This window comes from Lepidochelys olivacea (genome assembly GCF_965140295.1).
Source record: "Lepidochelys olivacea isolate rLepOli2 genome assembly, chromosome: 14".
Lineage (NCBI taxonomy): Eukaryota > Metazoa > Chordata > Testudines > Cheloniidae > Lepidochelys > Lepidochelys olivacea.
In genome coordinates this window covers 40,247,235-40,263,647 of record NC_140424.1, presented here as the reverse complement: position 1 = coordinate 40,263,647, position 16,413 = coordinate 40,247,235, and the positions used below count along the sequence as shown (strand labels likewise).

Sequence of the window (16,413 nt, the reverse complement as noted above, 5' to 3'; positions counted from 1 at the left end):
TCTTCCAGGAGGTGCGACATTCCCTGTCGGGGTTGAGAGGACACAACCAAGTTGGGAAGCAAATCCCATGACGCTGCCCCCAGCAACTGCAGCTGGGACATTAAAGTGGAACAAACAAGGAGAATTGTTTGTAATGGTTTATTTACAGTAAGTAGCTGCAAAATAGCAAAGTAAAAGGAGCAGAGAAGGAGCTTTAATGACCGCAGGAGCTTGGCCAGGAGATCCCCAGCTACTGAGAACAGTTTTCTTTATGGCACTAAAATAGCACCAATGGCCAGGAATTAATATAGGGAATTAATGAGTGACAGTCTCACTTTCAGCAACACGTCATAAATCTCCCCGTCCGGCTCACACTCCCTTTCCTTTCCTACTGTCCTTTTCTATTCATTATTGTTCTAGCCCTCACTTTCCAAACCCTGGTTATTTTCCTGTGTCTCTCCTCCCGGTCACAGATCATCCCCCTTGGCTGCTCTCTTCTTTCCCTGATTTTATCCCTTCCCCAATTGCTGATCCCAGGCTGGGAGACCCCAATGGGATCTAAGGACACAGATCTGTACAAACCGCTCCCTGCTGCTGCTGCTTCTCCCCAGCCCCCCAACCCCTGATTGATTCATGCTGGGTCCCTGCCCCCCCCCCCCACCTCTGCCTGTCCCCAGCCCGGCTGTTAGTTCTGCCCCCTGCCCAGCCCCCACCTCTGCCCCTCAGGGCCCCTCTGCCCCTCCTGCAGCCCCAGGGGTTCCTCCCCCTCCCCCTCCCATGCCTGGGGCTGCAGGGAGGGAGGGGAAGGAGCTTCCAGGGGTCATAGAGAAAAGGCGCCAGGGGCTGGGTGGATGGGAGTCCTCCAAGATCATGGAGACTAGGAGCCGTGAGGCTAGAGAGGCTGATTTCCGGTTCCCCCACTCTGCTGTGGGTCTCAGGGACGCAGGCGGAGCCGGGATCCCCGCCCCACCCAGAGCCAGGGGCGGATTCTCTCCCCAGGGACGGAGCCCGGCGGGAAAGTGAAGATCGGGGCCTCGTCACCAGCATCGATAAATGTCACCTGCCCCCGGTCACAGTCCAGACAAACCCGGATCCTGCTGGGGGCCCGGTACCATGGCAGGGGGGTCTCAGGGGAGGTGAGAGCCCGGCACCGACCCTCGCACCGCTCCACTGCCCAGATCCCCTCCTCAGGGCTGAGGCTGATCCATCCCTTCCTCCTCACAGACTCTCTGGCCACCCCCACAGCCCAGCCTCGCCCACTCACCACCTCCACCTCCCAGCAATGTCTCCCCGCGGTGAATCCCTCACAGCCCAGCACACAGGCCCGAGAATCAAATCTCTCAGGCTTGTCGGGCAGATCCTGCCGTGTGTCTCCCCATCTCACACTTTTCCGATCCTCAGACAGGACGAGCCGGGGATGAGCCGTGTCTGGATCCAGAGTCACATTCGCTGGGGAGAGAGAATCAGAGTGTGAGGGGCAGAGCTCGGCCCTGGGGGAGGGTTTGATGGCGTCAGTGACAGAATCTGCCCCAGCTGGAGACTGACTCAGGGAATCTCCTTCCTCCAGGATTTTCCCATCACCTCAGAAATCTCAGCACCGGGCTGGGGAGAGTCACTCCACTGACAGAGACGGGTCAGTGACGGTGAAAGAAGCAGCTGGGCCAGGCTTGAGACTCAGAATCTTTCCCCTCCTTCCCCCACCTCTGCCCGGGGAGGGGACTAGAGACTCTGGCAGCCCCAGCAGATGGTACAACTCAGTGAACATTGACAGAGTTTCCCCCCCACCCCACCTTCACTTTCACTGTGTCCCAGCTGCCCCTGTGCTGGACTTTGCTATGGGGCCTCCCCACTGCACCCAGCCTGCTCTGAAATGTCACAGCTTGGACAGCAACAGGCCACACGGTACCAGGATTGAACCTGCCCAGATTGTCACTGCTCAGCAGCAGTCGCAGCACAAAGTACATTAGCTTGGGGCAGGGAGTGAGGGGGCTAAACAAGGGAAGGGGGTTCATGGTGGAAGCTACAAGTGTGGGGAGAGCCAGGACAGATTAAGGTTTTGTGGGGCCCTGGGCCACAGCAAGTGAGGGCCCCTACCCACTCCTTCTGACTGTAGAACCCCCCTCCCCACACTCCTGCTGGGGAATTAGGGCTGGGGCGTGGGGTCGTGCCCTGCTTTGCCCACCTGGCGCTCCAGCTGCAGAGCAGGACAAGACCCCCCACCCCGACGCCATTCCCTGGCTGGAGTTCTGGGCGGATGGAGCGGGGCAAGCCCCCCGAGCCCTGACCCCACTCTCTGGCAGGAGCACTGGGCAGGCAGAGCGGGTTGGGGCAGAGAGGCGCCCATTTTTCTGGGGCCCCTGGGCACAGGCCACATTGGCCCAGTGGCAAATCCGCCACTAGGGAGGAGGTACAGAATAGGTGGCTGGTGGAAAGAGGGAGAGGGTCATGCTAGTAATGGGGAGGCTGGCTTGGTGTCCTGTTTATCAGAGACAGGACCATGCTGGGGTCATGGTGGATGGAGAGAGGAGAAAAGACACAAGCTCCCAGCGGTGATCACAGGAGCTTCCCAGACCTGTATAATGGAGCCAGGGGAGCCCCTGTCTGTGATCAAGGCTCAGTTCCTCTGCTTGAGACAGGAGCAAGGGTCTCACACAGACACAGTCCCTGCTCACCCAGTCAGTGTGGGGTCACTGCAGAGCTCCTGGCTTTCTTCATGCGGGAAAAGATGAAGGAAGAAACAAAGGGACACTGGAGATCGCACATCAGCACGGGGAGACAGAACAAACTCCCCCTGGAGAAGTGGCTGTGGAGGTGATTGTCCCACTGGTTCTGTACAAGGGGTGGCAGCGGCTGTCACAGATCTCTGCAGGGTACAGTGCACATGCGAGTGGTGGAGGGGCAGGAAGCATAGATTCAATATGCTATGGATTCAGTATGGTGTGGTAGGACATAGGCACAAACCTCACCTCACCTTGTGATGCGCCGTGAAATGAAGGGTGCTGGGGAGGTCTGCCCTGAACTATCACATCCACTCCCATATACAAAGAAAATGAGGCACATTGCCTCATGGGAACGGATATTTGGACATTGATAAAATATGATCTTTAATTACCTTCTTCTATAGGTGCCACGGATCTTCTCCACCCTAAAACCAGCCACATAATTAGAGATGAGAGCGGATCTGAACACGTATTGCATGATTCAATATTGTAGAAACTAATACACTGAGGAAAAAAGAAAGTTATTCGTTCATCAGAACCTCCACTGGACTGCATGAGTGTCTCTCTCCCAGGGTGGATCTTCACTGCAGAGTTAGTCCAGAATCTTACCTGGCTGTTGCCCTAACCTGTTTAATGCACAAGCACAAAAACTCTGACTCAAGTTTGGTGGTGCTTTGCACCCAGGTTAGCTGGCAAGACTTTGGGTATAGGCTGTAGCCCAGGTATCACTTTAATTCAGGTTGGTTACATGTCTACTTTGCAGTGCGGAGGGAAGATAATCATCTCAGGTGCTGATAGTCCACCAGGGCCTTCGCACAATTCCTCCTGGGACATATTTTTTTGGCCATTACCTACTTTACTACTGTATTGCTTATCAATTTTTCAAATTAGCTTTTGGTGTGAAATTCATCCAGTTTAGTCTTTCCCCACCTTTTATAAAGTTACATTAACAAACAAACCCCAAAAGAATCATATGATGATGATAAACCAAACAAACTAACTAAAAAGGTTTCCTATTGCAACAATTTTTAAATTTAAAAGCAAACAACCCCACCACAATTAAACAAAGAGCCATGTGAGACTCCAAAATGGTACAAAAAGTTTCATTTCAGAGGAAGGATAATGATACTTACTTATCTCGTTATCTCGTTTCTCTGAAAAAGAAAGAGAAATAAATAGATTTTTTTTAGGCATTTCCCTTTTCTTATGTTTTATTTCTCCTTATCATCAATATGACAGTAAAGGCTGAGAGAAATCAAAGTCTTCTTCAGGACATCAGACAAGAGGATCCAGTGGTCCCTTCTGGTCTTAAACACTGTGACTCTATTGCATATCAGTTTTTCAAACTGGCTTTTGGTATGAAATCTCTCCACTTTAGTGGTTCCCCACATTTTATACAATAACAACACTAACCCTTCCACAAAAGAATAAGAATAAAAAGCAACTAAACAAAAAAAGGTTTCATATTAAAAAAAATTGTAGAATTTAAATTTTACAGTGAACTCCACAACATTTAAACACAATCTCGTTTGCCTAAAAATTAAAGAGAAATACCCGTATTGTTTGTTAGGAGTTTCCCTTTTCTTATGTTTTATTTCTCATTATCATCAATATGACAGTTAAGACTGAGAGATTATTTCTAATCAAACTCCTCTTAAGGAGATCAGACTAGATCAGTGGTGCCCAAACTTTTCCTGACACGCCCCCCACTTACTAGTAATAGAGTCTGTCTCAGCCCCTCCTCCCATGTCCATTACACCACAGTTGGCTGAGTCCAGGAGCTTGGGCTGAAAGCAGAGCTGGGGATAAGGGAAGAGCTGGAAATAGAGGGCTGGGAGTGGCGAGGGATTGTGGGCAGAGTTGGGCTGGAGGCAGGGCAGGCGGGGGAGTGGAGCTGCGTGGGAGCTGGGCTGGGGGAAAAAGTGGAGCATTCTTCTTCTTTATTTAGGACCAGATCAGCGGATCACACGTTCTTTTCATGTTAAATTCCTAAATTGCCCTTTATTTATTTATTAGAAAAAAAACCTTTATTTACAGTATATTTCTCCCTCTGATATTTACCTTTCATTTTAAAGAGATAAATGGTGAGGCCAATGAAACCAAACAAAACCACCAGGGTCACACTCAGCGCCACCATCCAGGGATTCACCCTCGGGAAAAAGGGATCTGAAAAACAAAACACCCAGGGCTTGCCTTAGTTTGGAAGTGGTGACTAAAAGCAGATTTTTTTTTTCATACAAATACATAAATAGTGCCCAGCAGGATTTGTGTGAGCTAAGAGTGGAAGAATGGTGTTAGGGGGCTTATTCCTTCACCCACTTACTTGCCTGGTCCTTCTTGCATGAACAGAGAGCAACAATACCCGAAGTCCAAAGGTGCAAACAATTCGATGTTTTTGGGGTGAACTTCCAGCAAGCATGATTCCAGTTTCCTTCCTTAGTGGCCCCCTTCCCAGCTCTGACACCACAGAGCCTTACACCTGTGTCCCTGTTCCCATTCCTGCCCTTAGCCAAACATGATTCCAATTTCCCTCCCACACACACGCTTCCTGATTGACTGCAGACTATATAGTAAAACTTGAGTTCTGCTTAGCTATACCTTAACCAATCATTTTACTGAAACTTAACTAACTAATCCTAACATATTGTAAAATGATTATTTAACCAATTATATCCCACCACCTTAATTAGTTTACACCCAGCAAAATTAATTATACAGCAGACAGGAACAATCACAGAACCAGACGGAGATTATACAGACAAACAATAGGGAAATGGGGACTACAGTGATAGAACAACAAAGAAATGAGGATTTCACATCCCAGCTATTGATAAGTGAGTTCTTGCCAGACAGGGTGCAATCAAACTAAGTTTCCTTTTACATCTTCTAGGCACTTCCCTTTCTCTGGAGGGGATAGGGATAGGCATTATCAGGACAGGATCGTATTCCTAACAGCCCAAAAGCACCTGATTTCAATGTGACTAGGTTGGAATGCGAGGCTCTGACCATTCGCTTCCCAGCTTATGGCTGCCTTTGCTGCTTAGCCAAAAATCTTAGCCTAAGCACAGGGCCTCAGACTGTCACAGTGAGAGAAGGCCCTTACACCGGCAGACAGTGATTTTGATTCTCTCTTTTATACCTCTAGAACTAGCTAAGTGATAAGAATACACCTAAATTCTTAGAGTATAGGCCTTTACAGACAGGCCTGAATATCTATATCCTAACAAATGGCCATATCTACCCAACACAAAATACCAGAAATGGATTTTTAAATATGGCTCCAATCAACACAACTTTACCACTGATTTATGCTTGAAAACCCAACCCTGATTTGATTCATTGCTATTCAGAGGGCCGTAAAGATCAAGGGCAAATTCTCTGCTCATAAAACCCCGTTGATTCCAATAGGCTTATACCAGAAAAGAATTTGGCCCTTAGCAGTAAGCAATATTCAGAAACTGCCAGGTTAATTAGCATATTTTTGAAAAATCCACTGTTACCTCCTAATTTTGGGAAAAACCATAATCACAATTTGTCCAAACACTTGTGCAGCAAATTAAGTAATTTCCATTTGCTCTTCTTCTGTTCACAGTGATTCGGTCATCTAAACAGGATGGAATTTTCAAATGTGCCGAATGTCTTTTCCACACATGGTTTGTGCTCTGATTTAGGGAACCTGGGGCAACCCTCTTATGGGGTCATTCTTAAATTGACAAGATATCAGAGTTGCACCAATTTAAATAAATTGATGCATAAAACCTTAAATCATAAATCAGCTTCATAGTGCTCTATCTCCATTTAGCTGAAGTCGATAAAGAATTGACCGAAGCTAAATCTATTTAGGGTACTCTGAAACTTATACAAGAAGTTTTCACACAAGCGGGTGGCATCACTTAACTAGTTAATCAGCGCATCTTTTGCGTGTAGACAAGGGGTAAAATGAGTCCTCTTGTGGATCCAGACCAAAGTGAATTAAGGAGCACAAGTCCCATTGAACATCAGTAAAACCAATATCACATGACTTAGGTGACATTTCACACAAGTAATGAAGTTGGTGAAGTGAGCAGATCACTAGAGCTCTGCGTAGATACAAAATTGTTATCCTCATCCAATCTGCAACCCCCCCCCAAAATGATGAGGATATCTGTGGATATATATCTGTGGGTTTACAGGGCTCTACAGATCACAATCAAGCCAGAGTACAAAATTTATCACATTCAAAAAAATCATGAAGGTGTATTTAAAGTTACAGGAACCTACTGAATCAGTGGATTGAGTGAAAATTTCATCTCAAAACGTGTATAATCTTAATACTCACAATTAAGGGGATCAAGTTGCCTAAACTGTGATCCTGTAAAGACACCAGCCTCCCATCACCTGTGTTTGTATGTGGATTTTGAAATATCCACCACAGATGTTTCAGTTCTTTTCTTCCTATATTTTGTTTGGTTTCTGGTGGTGGTGAGTTCAGTGTGGGGTTTGGATGGTAACTGACCTGCTACATAAACTGCTGACTCCTTTTCTTGATTGAGAACGGTGTTCCTGATGCAACAGGACAAGTTTTGGTTTGAATGTTCTGTTACAATGATCGCAGTTTCTGTTTCAAACAGGCTGTTATCTCCTTGGGATGTTGTTTCAGAGAGTGATGGTAAATGTCGCCCACTGAGATCTCTCCACAGCACTTCAGGCTCTGGGTACCAACCAGCTGATCGACAAACCACCCGAATCCCTCCATCCTGGTGACCTTCAACAGAGAGGAGAGGAGCAGAGCCCAGACCTAAGGGGAAAATATATAACGGTGTTAATTCCATACATTAAATGTATAAAGCAGAAGGGATGAGGGACAGTCTGGGGATCCCTTACTCACAGGAAAATGCACTAATGCGGGTAGTCAGTAGAAGGGATACATGAATGCTGGAATGTCTGAAATGCCAGTGCTCATGGACACACAGAAATGTGAACAAATATATAAAATAATTTCACTGAGTCAGTGGGAGATATTGTTGTCTCAAGATAGGAGCAACTGAGTGCTGAGCACCTTTGGAGAAATGACCACATAGATATCTGAATAGGATCTGAACTTTTGAAACTCTGATAATTAGTGCATTAGATAGATATATTTATTTTTTTTAAATCAAATTGGCTTCATGGTTACCTTATCAAAGCAGCAAGGGAGAAATGCTCAGTCTTGACTAAGAGTGGTAAATACATAATTTCCCCTTCCCACTAGGACACTCTGCAATCCATAAACACCATATGGTTATGGTATGATTATGATATAATTATGTAGCATCTTGTACAAGATGTGTCAAATAAGGTGTCAAGGGAGCCTAGGGTAAACCAGGCCCATATTTGTCTAGAAGTTTTTTCCCTCCTTTCTCTCCCACCTTTTGGAGTCAGTCAAGAACATCTTTTGGGCAAGGAAGTCTCTTGACCATTCTGAAAAGGTCTTTAATAAAATATTGGGAAAGTTTTCAGCATATTTTCCAAAGTGTCTGAATGTGGTCGTGTGCTGAAATCTAGATATGCTGTGTTACTCTAAAATAATTCACAAGTTGCTAGTCACAGTTGTTGCAGTACGACAGAATAAAAACTGCAGCCCAGACTAAGATAATACAGACAAGAGCTGCTGACCTGCTACCTTCAGTTCCAATAGGGCTTCTTCATAAAAAGGACCATCTTGAACAAAACAGTTGTATTGTCCTTCATCTGATGGTCTGATATTAAGAATCTGCAAGGAAACATTCCCATCCATGATGCCAGCTTTCAAAAGTTCTGTTCTTCCATGATAGTCTGTCATCTGCTTTCCATACTGCTCCTTTCCTTCATAATACTGGTGAACAACTGAAGTGAACTCAGATCGGAACCATCTCACCTCCATGTTCACAGCGCTTATCCTGGGGGACAGGTGACAGGGTAACACAATGGCCTCACCCATCCTGGCAGTGACAGGGTGACCAGGACCGGTCACTCTGAACTTGGCTGTGAAATACACCAAAGCAAAAAAAGAGAACAAGCTTAGAGGGGAGTGGAAAATGCGATAAACGAAAAGGTCAGTCGGTTCAACCTTTCCAAAAATTCAGCCTGGCATGCAAATTTTCAACCTGAATATTTGAAATCTGGCAAATTTACAAACAACTCAAAAAGGCATTTATAGTAGAAAGTGACAGGCCAGCTCAGGTATAGGTGTCACTGATAACTCCCCTTATATTAATTTGACATGCCACAGAGCCATTTGAGTGCCCCATGAATGGGCAGGGTGACCTGAGTATATACCCTGTGTACCTGAGCTCTGTGATCTGTTCAAGCTGCAGCTCACGAAAGCTCATGCTCAAATAAATTGGTTAGTCTCTAAGGGGCCACAAGTCCTCCTTTTCTTTTTGCGAATACAGACTAAACACGGCTGCTACTCTGAAACCAGCCTTCACTATATTTCTGATGTGATTTCTCAGTGTTGGTTTTAATGTGAGAAGGGGGAAAAAGATGAAATTCTGACTCCATTGAAGTCAACAGAGATCTCCTAGGATTTCACCCAAATGTTCTGGGACCCAGCTTCTTTGGAGACTACCACCTCTCACCTCGTATGAGGACACAATTTTCTCTGAGAACAGCTGAGGTTCTCGAGTTCTCCTCTGCCCCTCTCCTGCTGTTTTTAGTAGGCCTGGGCCTCTGCCAGAACATTTTCAGTAAAAGGTCTTCAGCTCTGGGGCTCACTTCTTGCCTTGGCTTCACTGAGCCCAAATCTCTTCAGCTACAGGCCAGGCTGCCTCGGTGTTTGACACAGGATTGGGTCAAAGAGGATGTAAGCATGTAACATAGGGCATTCAGATACTATGGTGATGAAAGCCATACAAGTACCTAGATATATAGAGACACTGAGTTGCATCATGTGCAGGTGATGGAGAATTACTCCTCCTGAAGGGGTGGGGAGGAAGTGGAGACTTATTCTGTACTGATATTGATCCGTTCTGGGATTTGTTGTAAGGTTTTTTGTTTTGTCTTTTTCAGTTTTGTATAAAGGAGTAGAACAGGCATGATTTACAGATCACTATGATGAAACAAATCCTACAAGCAGCAGCAGGAGCAATGGGATTCCTACCTGATTCCAGCTTGTGAATGTGAAAAGTAATGAAGAAAATGATCCAACCAGTCAGAGAGGAGCTCACTGCAGAGCTAGGACAAAATGAAAGAACCTTCATCTTCACTGTAACTTGATCTGGATAACAGGATGGGGAAGAGAAAAATACTTTATCAAACAGGGTGGATTTGATTTAAATCAAATTCATTTAATCATGATTTAAATCACTAGTCAGAAAGACTCCATTTAATCCTGGTTTTCTACATAAAAGTGCATTCTTGTTGGTTGTTATAACCTTAATACATATTCTTCACAAGTCAGAGGTAGATGTAGGTTTCATTTTTAGAAGGTACACACTACACATTTTTAAACAGTGATTTATTTTCAAAACTTTTCAGATTAGTTTTACAGCTATATCAGACAATGAATGATTGCTTGGTTATTTCATTTACCAAAGGTAATTGAAGCAGATATTTATGAAGGCATTGGGAGGTGAATGATCTCCAATTCAACGGGTTAATCATTAATATTTGGACGATTTTCTTGCCATGCTGTATTAGGAGGAGAACATCACCAGACCGACATTTAAATTGTTTTATTTAACTAAAACAACAACAACGTTATGTATTCTGGATTTTTTCTTCAACAGCAAACATAGAATATTTTAACAAAACAAGCATATGAATTTTTGAATTTAGTTAAATATTCAAGGTTTTTAAATCCAGGTTTGTTTTTGTTAAAATTCTTTTTAACTAAAATAGTTAAATTAAATATTTAAAAAACAAAACAAAAATTAAATTGACTATGTCAGCCAGGTCAACATGAGAAACGTAAAATATTGGCTTCTGCAGTTAACTCAGTCATCTGTTCATAATCTAGGAAAGAAAAACAAGCTTTCCTGCTTTTTCAGGTCCCAAACGATTTCTCAGTTTAGAATGAATTAGTCCAAAGGAAGAAAATATTCTTTCTACACTGGCAGAAGAAGCTACTGCTGTTAAAAGTGAGATAATCACTTCAACAGTCTCTGAATCCATGTGCTTAAGTGACTTCCACCAGTTCACTGGTGTGACTTTCTTTAAAATATCGTCAGCAAACATGTATTTCTTGAATGGTTCACCCTTAGCTCTGAAGTTTATTATAGTTGGCATTATGGAGGGATGATTGCTGGATGCCCATGTCATAACCAACTCCTCTTCTTCAGCAGTTAAGGTTTGACCCTGATACCGAGTATTGAGAAAATTTGTTGTCCCATTCGTTTTTTTAATGCTTGTAATTTAACTCTGTCATTGCACATTTCTCTTTTTAAGATCTCACTCAGTTCCTTCCAAATTTCAACAGTGTCAGCAATAAAACAGCTGTTTCCCTGCATTTTGTTCAAGACTACAGAAATAGGCTTCAGGATACTCAGCATGTGTTCAACATTTCTCTTAAGCCCAATGTTGAGAACTTTGGCTGTGACAGTGCCGTCTGTTTTTTCACGATTTTGTTCACAAACTGTCATCAGATTAGGCCAGTTCATGATCTAGTGCTCAAAATGGTCCACAACTGAGTTCCATCGCACGTCTTGTGGGCGTATTAGCTTGGTTCCTTCCATTTTTTTTCAGAGCAGCTGCTGCAAAGTGGTTGTTATGGAAGTATTTTGCAATTTCAGAAACATTAACCTTTATTTCTGGAACACTGAGATCTGTGGCTAGAAGGTGCATCAAATGAGCACTGCAACCATTTGTTATTAGCTTGAGACTCTCTTCTAAATTTCTTCTCATCTTGGATACACTTCCAGCATTGTCTGTTACCAAGCTGCGTACTAGACACTTGAATTTTTTTTTCAGTTTGTTACAGCTTTTACTGCTACTTCTTGTAAGTGTTCTGCTGTGTGTGCATTTCCTGATGTATCAATTGTTTCTGTAAGGAAGACGTTCCCTTCTTCTGTTGTCACACAAGCACATACAACAGGATCATTGTGGACATTGCTCCACCCATCAAGACTCAGGTTAACAATTTTACCCTCTAGACTTTTTTGCACATTGTTCAATGTCTCTTTCATACACTTTATCCAGCAATTTGCCTGTGACATCTGCTCTGTTGGGTGGACTTTATCCTGGTCTTAATGACTGAACCATGTTAAAGAAGTGTGAGTTCTCAATCATACAGAAAGGAAAGTTTGTTGCATAAACAAACCAGGCAATTTTTTCATCAATTGCCTCTCTTTGTAATCCACTGGTTCTTATCACAAACTTATCTATGGCTGTTTCTGAAGGATGGAGTTTGTTTGTTTTTTTGTTATAGGTGATATACTGTGGCTATGTGACATACATGATGTGACTGAAACACTATCACTGGCAGATAACTCTGAAACTGTACATTGGCCAAACTGGATTGTCTCTACGCAAAAGAATAAATGGACACAAATTGGACAACAGGAATGGGAACATTCAAAAACCAGTGGGAGAGCATTTTAATCTCCCTGGACACTCAGTGTCAAATTTGAAAGTTGCCATACTTAAAAAAAAACTTCAAAAACAGACTCCTGCGTGAAACAGCTGAGCTAGGATACATTTGCAAGTTTGATTGTATCACACTTGGCTTGAATAAAGATTGGGAATGGCTGGCTCACTACAAAAAACGTTCTCACACTTTTGGTATTCACAGCTTCTCACTAACAGCTAGTAATGGGCCACCTCCCCCCTAATTGTCTTGGACTCTGTAACACTGGTCCTCTGCATAATAATGCTCCACACCCATCTCTGTAAGTATATATTTATTCACCTGCCAAACTCCAGTTTAAACTCCCACATCTGAAGAAGTGGGCTAAAGCCCACCAAAGCTTATGTTCCAATAAATTTGTTAGTCTTTAAGGTGCCACAAGACTCTCTGTTGTTTTTTCTGAAACTATCGAAAATGATGGTGATCTTGAAGGTGGTCTTCAGAATCCTGTATGTTGAGAATGGATTCTCCTAAACAAAATAAGTCAATGCAGTTATTTAATTATTATTACCATACTGCTCATTTAGTGTGATTCATTGCATTCACTGACACTCAGTACTACTTTAAAGGTGAAATTGTAAAAGGAAGATCTGCCTATTTCAGCCATTTATTTTTTCTCACAACTGCATTTTAAATGGTAGTACCATAGAGTAACAACTATATTTTTTGCTCAAACATGAGAATTCAAGAATAGTCCAGAAGGAAGACAGGCAGTCCTTAAGAAAGAAGTATGAAATAAAAAAGTTTACCAACCTGAAGATCCTGCATGTTCAGAAGTGTTCCTTTCATAATCTTCAACACAGCTTCCTCCTGAGAATGAACACTTCTCATGATGTTGTTTCATTTGGGCAACAAGGCCTTGCGTTTCTTTGTAGCACTGTTTGCATTTTGCAAGCATGCCTGTGTTACTTCACAGGAAGTGAAGGAATGAGGAACTTCATTAATATATTCCCAAACTGGGTCTCTTTTACGGCCTGCTGCCATTATAGGTTTTCCCTTCTAGTGAGAGAATGGTATGGTGGATCTCAAATCAATGAAGGCTACACTCAGAAAGACCTCAAGACTTCTGGAATATGCTGCTCAAACAGTTTTACTTTTGTTTCGACTGCCTGTCCTTCTCACATTTATTTCCAGACTTCTTCTTTTCCAGATCTATTCTGCCCCCAACAATCTTCTATTTATTTAACATTTTGAAACTTTGCACTTTTAGAGAGAGGTAAGGGATTGACTCTGTGCACACAAATTTGCAGAGGGACAGTAGGGTTGAGGTCTGTTATTTCTCACCTCTATATATTATTTATTTTAAAACATTTTTGGTGTTAAAAAGCATGTTATCTCTGGAGACACAAATCCACACTTTGAGAACTGCAACACTTGTTGGATCATATTAAAGAAGTTCTGTATTAAAATCACAAATGAGTTTGATTCCCCATAGTTTCAATTCCAGGGTATTACTAATTAAGAGGTCTCTTGGTTTTTGGTGCTGTTTCTCTCCCTCTATGTGTGAAACTTGCAAGCTGCTAATTGTGTTAGTACATTCTAAGACAGAGTCTATTCTTAAAGCAATTTTTTGTAACAACAACTACTCACACAGAGAGAGACTCAAAGCAATATGCTGTAACAATAGAAACAGTACCCAGAGACTCCCCGCCCTTTCGTTGTATTCATCTCGCTTTGTTAACAATTGTGATTAAAATAGAGATAGAGGATGTATGTGGATGGATGCTTGGTGTGGATAATAACTGAATGATCAGGGAGGTGCCAGCCTAAGAATCCAGTGTCCATCAGCTGAAGAAGGCGTCAAGTGGAAATAACCAGAGGACCCCCGGAGGGCAGACTGGAATCCACCCAACAGCCTCAAGAATGGGAGAACCAAAGAACAAGATAACATCTAGCAGCACGGAGCCGTCAGGAATGTGCCATCTGCTGATTGATTCAGCAACAGCATGGTGAAGCAATTCCCATAGACTGGCATAAGAAGAAACTCCTATAAAAATGGACTCTAGAAAGTGAGAACTTTGGGGGGGAGTCTGATGCTGCAAACCAACTTCCAGGAGCATCAGATGAACATCTGCCAAGGCCCTGCTCCCTCCTCACGTCCAGGCCACCTGGCCAGTGGCTTGGCATGAGCAACTCTAAGGCTGGTAACTATGATAACAACCTTGCAGAACCTGTTTGTGTGTATGAATGTGTGAATAAATATGAGATTGAATGGAATGTTATAGCTATAACTAACTGCTTACTATGATTCTTCCTGTATTCACAATAAATGTGGTATTTTGCCATTTTCCCTTTAATAAGATCCTGCTGGTTTTTAATTTATTGGTATAACACCGAAACCCACTCCCCCAAAATCAAAGTGTTTGTGTCCATTCATTTTTTTTCCAAATTATTTCAAGCTGGTTTTTTTTTCAATGGAAAGTTCCATAAACATTTCAAATCAATCAAACAAAAATCATGCAATTTTTAGGGTGAAAAATAATTCCCCTTTTTTTAATCGGGCACAGAGATACCCTCATGAATTCTCCCCGCTGACGGCTTTTCGCACAGGGAATAACCTGTCTCACAGTAACATGGGCCTTTCTTGCCATCAAATCTTCCCTAAACCCAGGACCATAAAAATCACCCCTGCTAACCACCCTTTTACAGCTCTGTGGCCACAAAGACAGGAGGCAACATTAAGTTATCACAGGACAACAAGGCAGTGTGTACAAACTGATCACTCTGGTTGTTGTGGATCCCTTGACACGCATACAGAAGACCAGTACCAAGCTACAAGTGGTGACATCCCCTCATTGTCTAATTGCATTAAAGACTCTGGCCCAGATTCAGTCATTAAGTCCGTTCTTATTCAGCACATTTCAAAGGGTGCTTCACTTTAGGCACATGCTTAATTCCCACTGATCACAAAATGAATAAAGTAATTTCTTTCCATTGATTCTGGACAAAACTGGACGTTTTTTCCCTTAAAACATCAGAAGCAAAAGGACTCAGCCCCACAGACAACTCGAAAACTACGGACAACAAGCAGGCCAGGAAACTTTACTGATTGCTGCTGAGTTTGCAGCGCCACGTTTCTTCCTCTATTCTAAATACAGGAAGTTCCTTTGTTACAAATCTCCCCTTAACGACACTAAAAATGGGATTGGGCCCAGGATCCTTGGTGAAACACAGGAACAGAGGAAAGGAATTACCTAGTGACTGTACTGTACAAACCCGGCAGGGCTAGGAAACCGACCTGAAATGGATTGGAGGGCATCTCATTCTCAACGTACACATGCGGTACCGTTCCCATAAAGAGCAAAACAAATTCTCACGGGATTCTCAAGTCTTTGTGTTATTACCAATCTGCCCAAGACAGAGCCCTGACTGTTATGGAGTCAAGCAGCCAGAGTTCACCTACCGGATTGATCCTCCGGAGACGGTTCATGGCGCGTAGGGGGCGGTCTGTCCTTCTGAAAGCCTCAGGCTTTGCCGAGATAGTCCTCAAACTATAAGTTATTTCATTTCATCAAGATGCCCAGCTACTTCTGGGTATCAAATAGCTGCCGTTTGATCACAGCCTTTTCTAGCAGGGTTGGGTTTTGATTTTATTGTGTTTAAAGAATCCTGTTCTTGTTCCACAGGGATAAACGTACTGTCCGCCGGCAGCATCTACTGAGTGTGAAAGCGAAAGTAACAGAGGGACTCGGAAATGGCATCAACCCCGGGTGGGATCTGAGAATCTCCTCTTAAAGAAACAGCCACGTGGCTGCTGAGACAGAACTGGCCGGCCCGGAAGAGTCAAAGTTTCTGGGGCTCCAAATGACCTGAATACAGGAGTGATTGTGAAGAGACTGGCTCTTGCTTTTGGGTGAACTGTAGTAAATGTTACAAATAATCGTCACCTTCTACATTATGTCACCAGAATAAACATTCCCCTGTGGACAGTTAGGAATAATATGAACAATACCTTTGCAGTGCGAAACTGGGGTAGAGGGTGAACCTCATTCTTCATGACTGTAACATCAGAAGATTGAAGCCCTGACTCTCCGTAGGGACAAGACTCAGTCTGAGGCCGAAAAGAGAAGTTAGAGAATAGAATAGCATTAAGGAATCCTGAGTTCTGACCGGACACCAAACAACGTTCTGTCCCGGAATAAGTGATCGGTT

At 43.5% G+C, this 16,413-nt stretch overlaps 1 protein-coding gene across 1 annotated transcript; it reads right to left on the bottom strand.

The window, feature by feature from the left end:
- Positions 1-676: 676 nt before the first annotated feature.
- On the bottom strand, positions 677-15,944 carry LOC311530881 (butyrophilin subfamily 1 member A1-like). Its single transcript, XM_084647885.1, has 8 exons — positions 15,665-15,944; positions 9,799-9,915; positions 8,334-8,681; positions 7,195-7,476; positions 4,761-4,865; positions 3,833-3,853; positions 3,092-3,124; positions 677-1,428 (listed from the first exon to the last, which is right to left on the bottom strand). The coding sequence occupies exons 2-8, from the start codon at positions 9,896-9,898 to the stop codon at positions 914-916; spliced, it is 1,404 nt and encodes a 467-aa protein (XP_084504011.1). The 5' UTR covers positions 9,899-9,915; positions 15,665-15,944; the 3' UTR covers positions 677-913.
- Between the last annotated feature and the right edge of the window lie 469 nt (positions 15,945-16,413).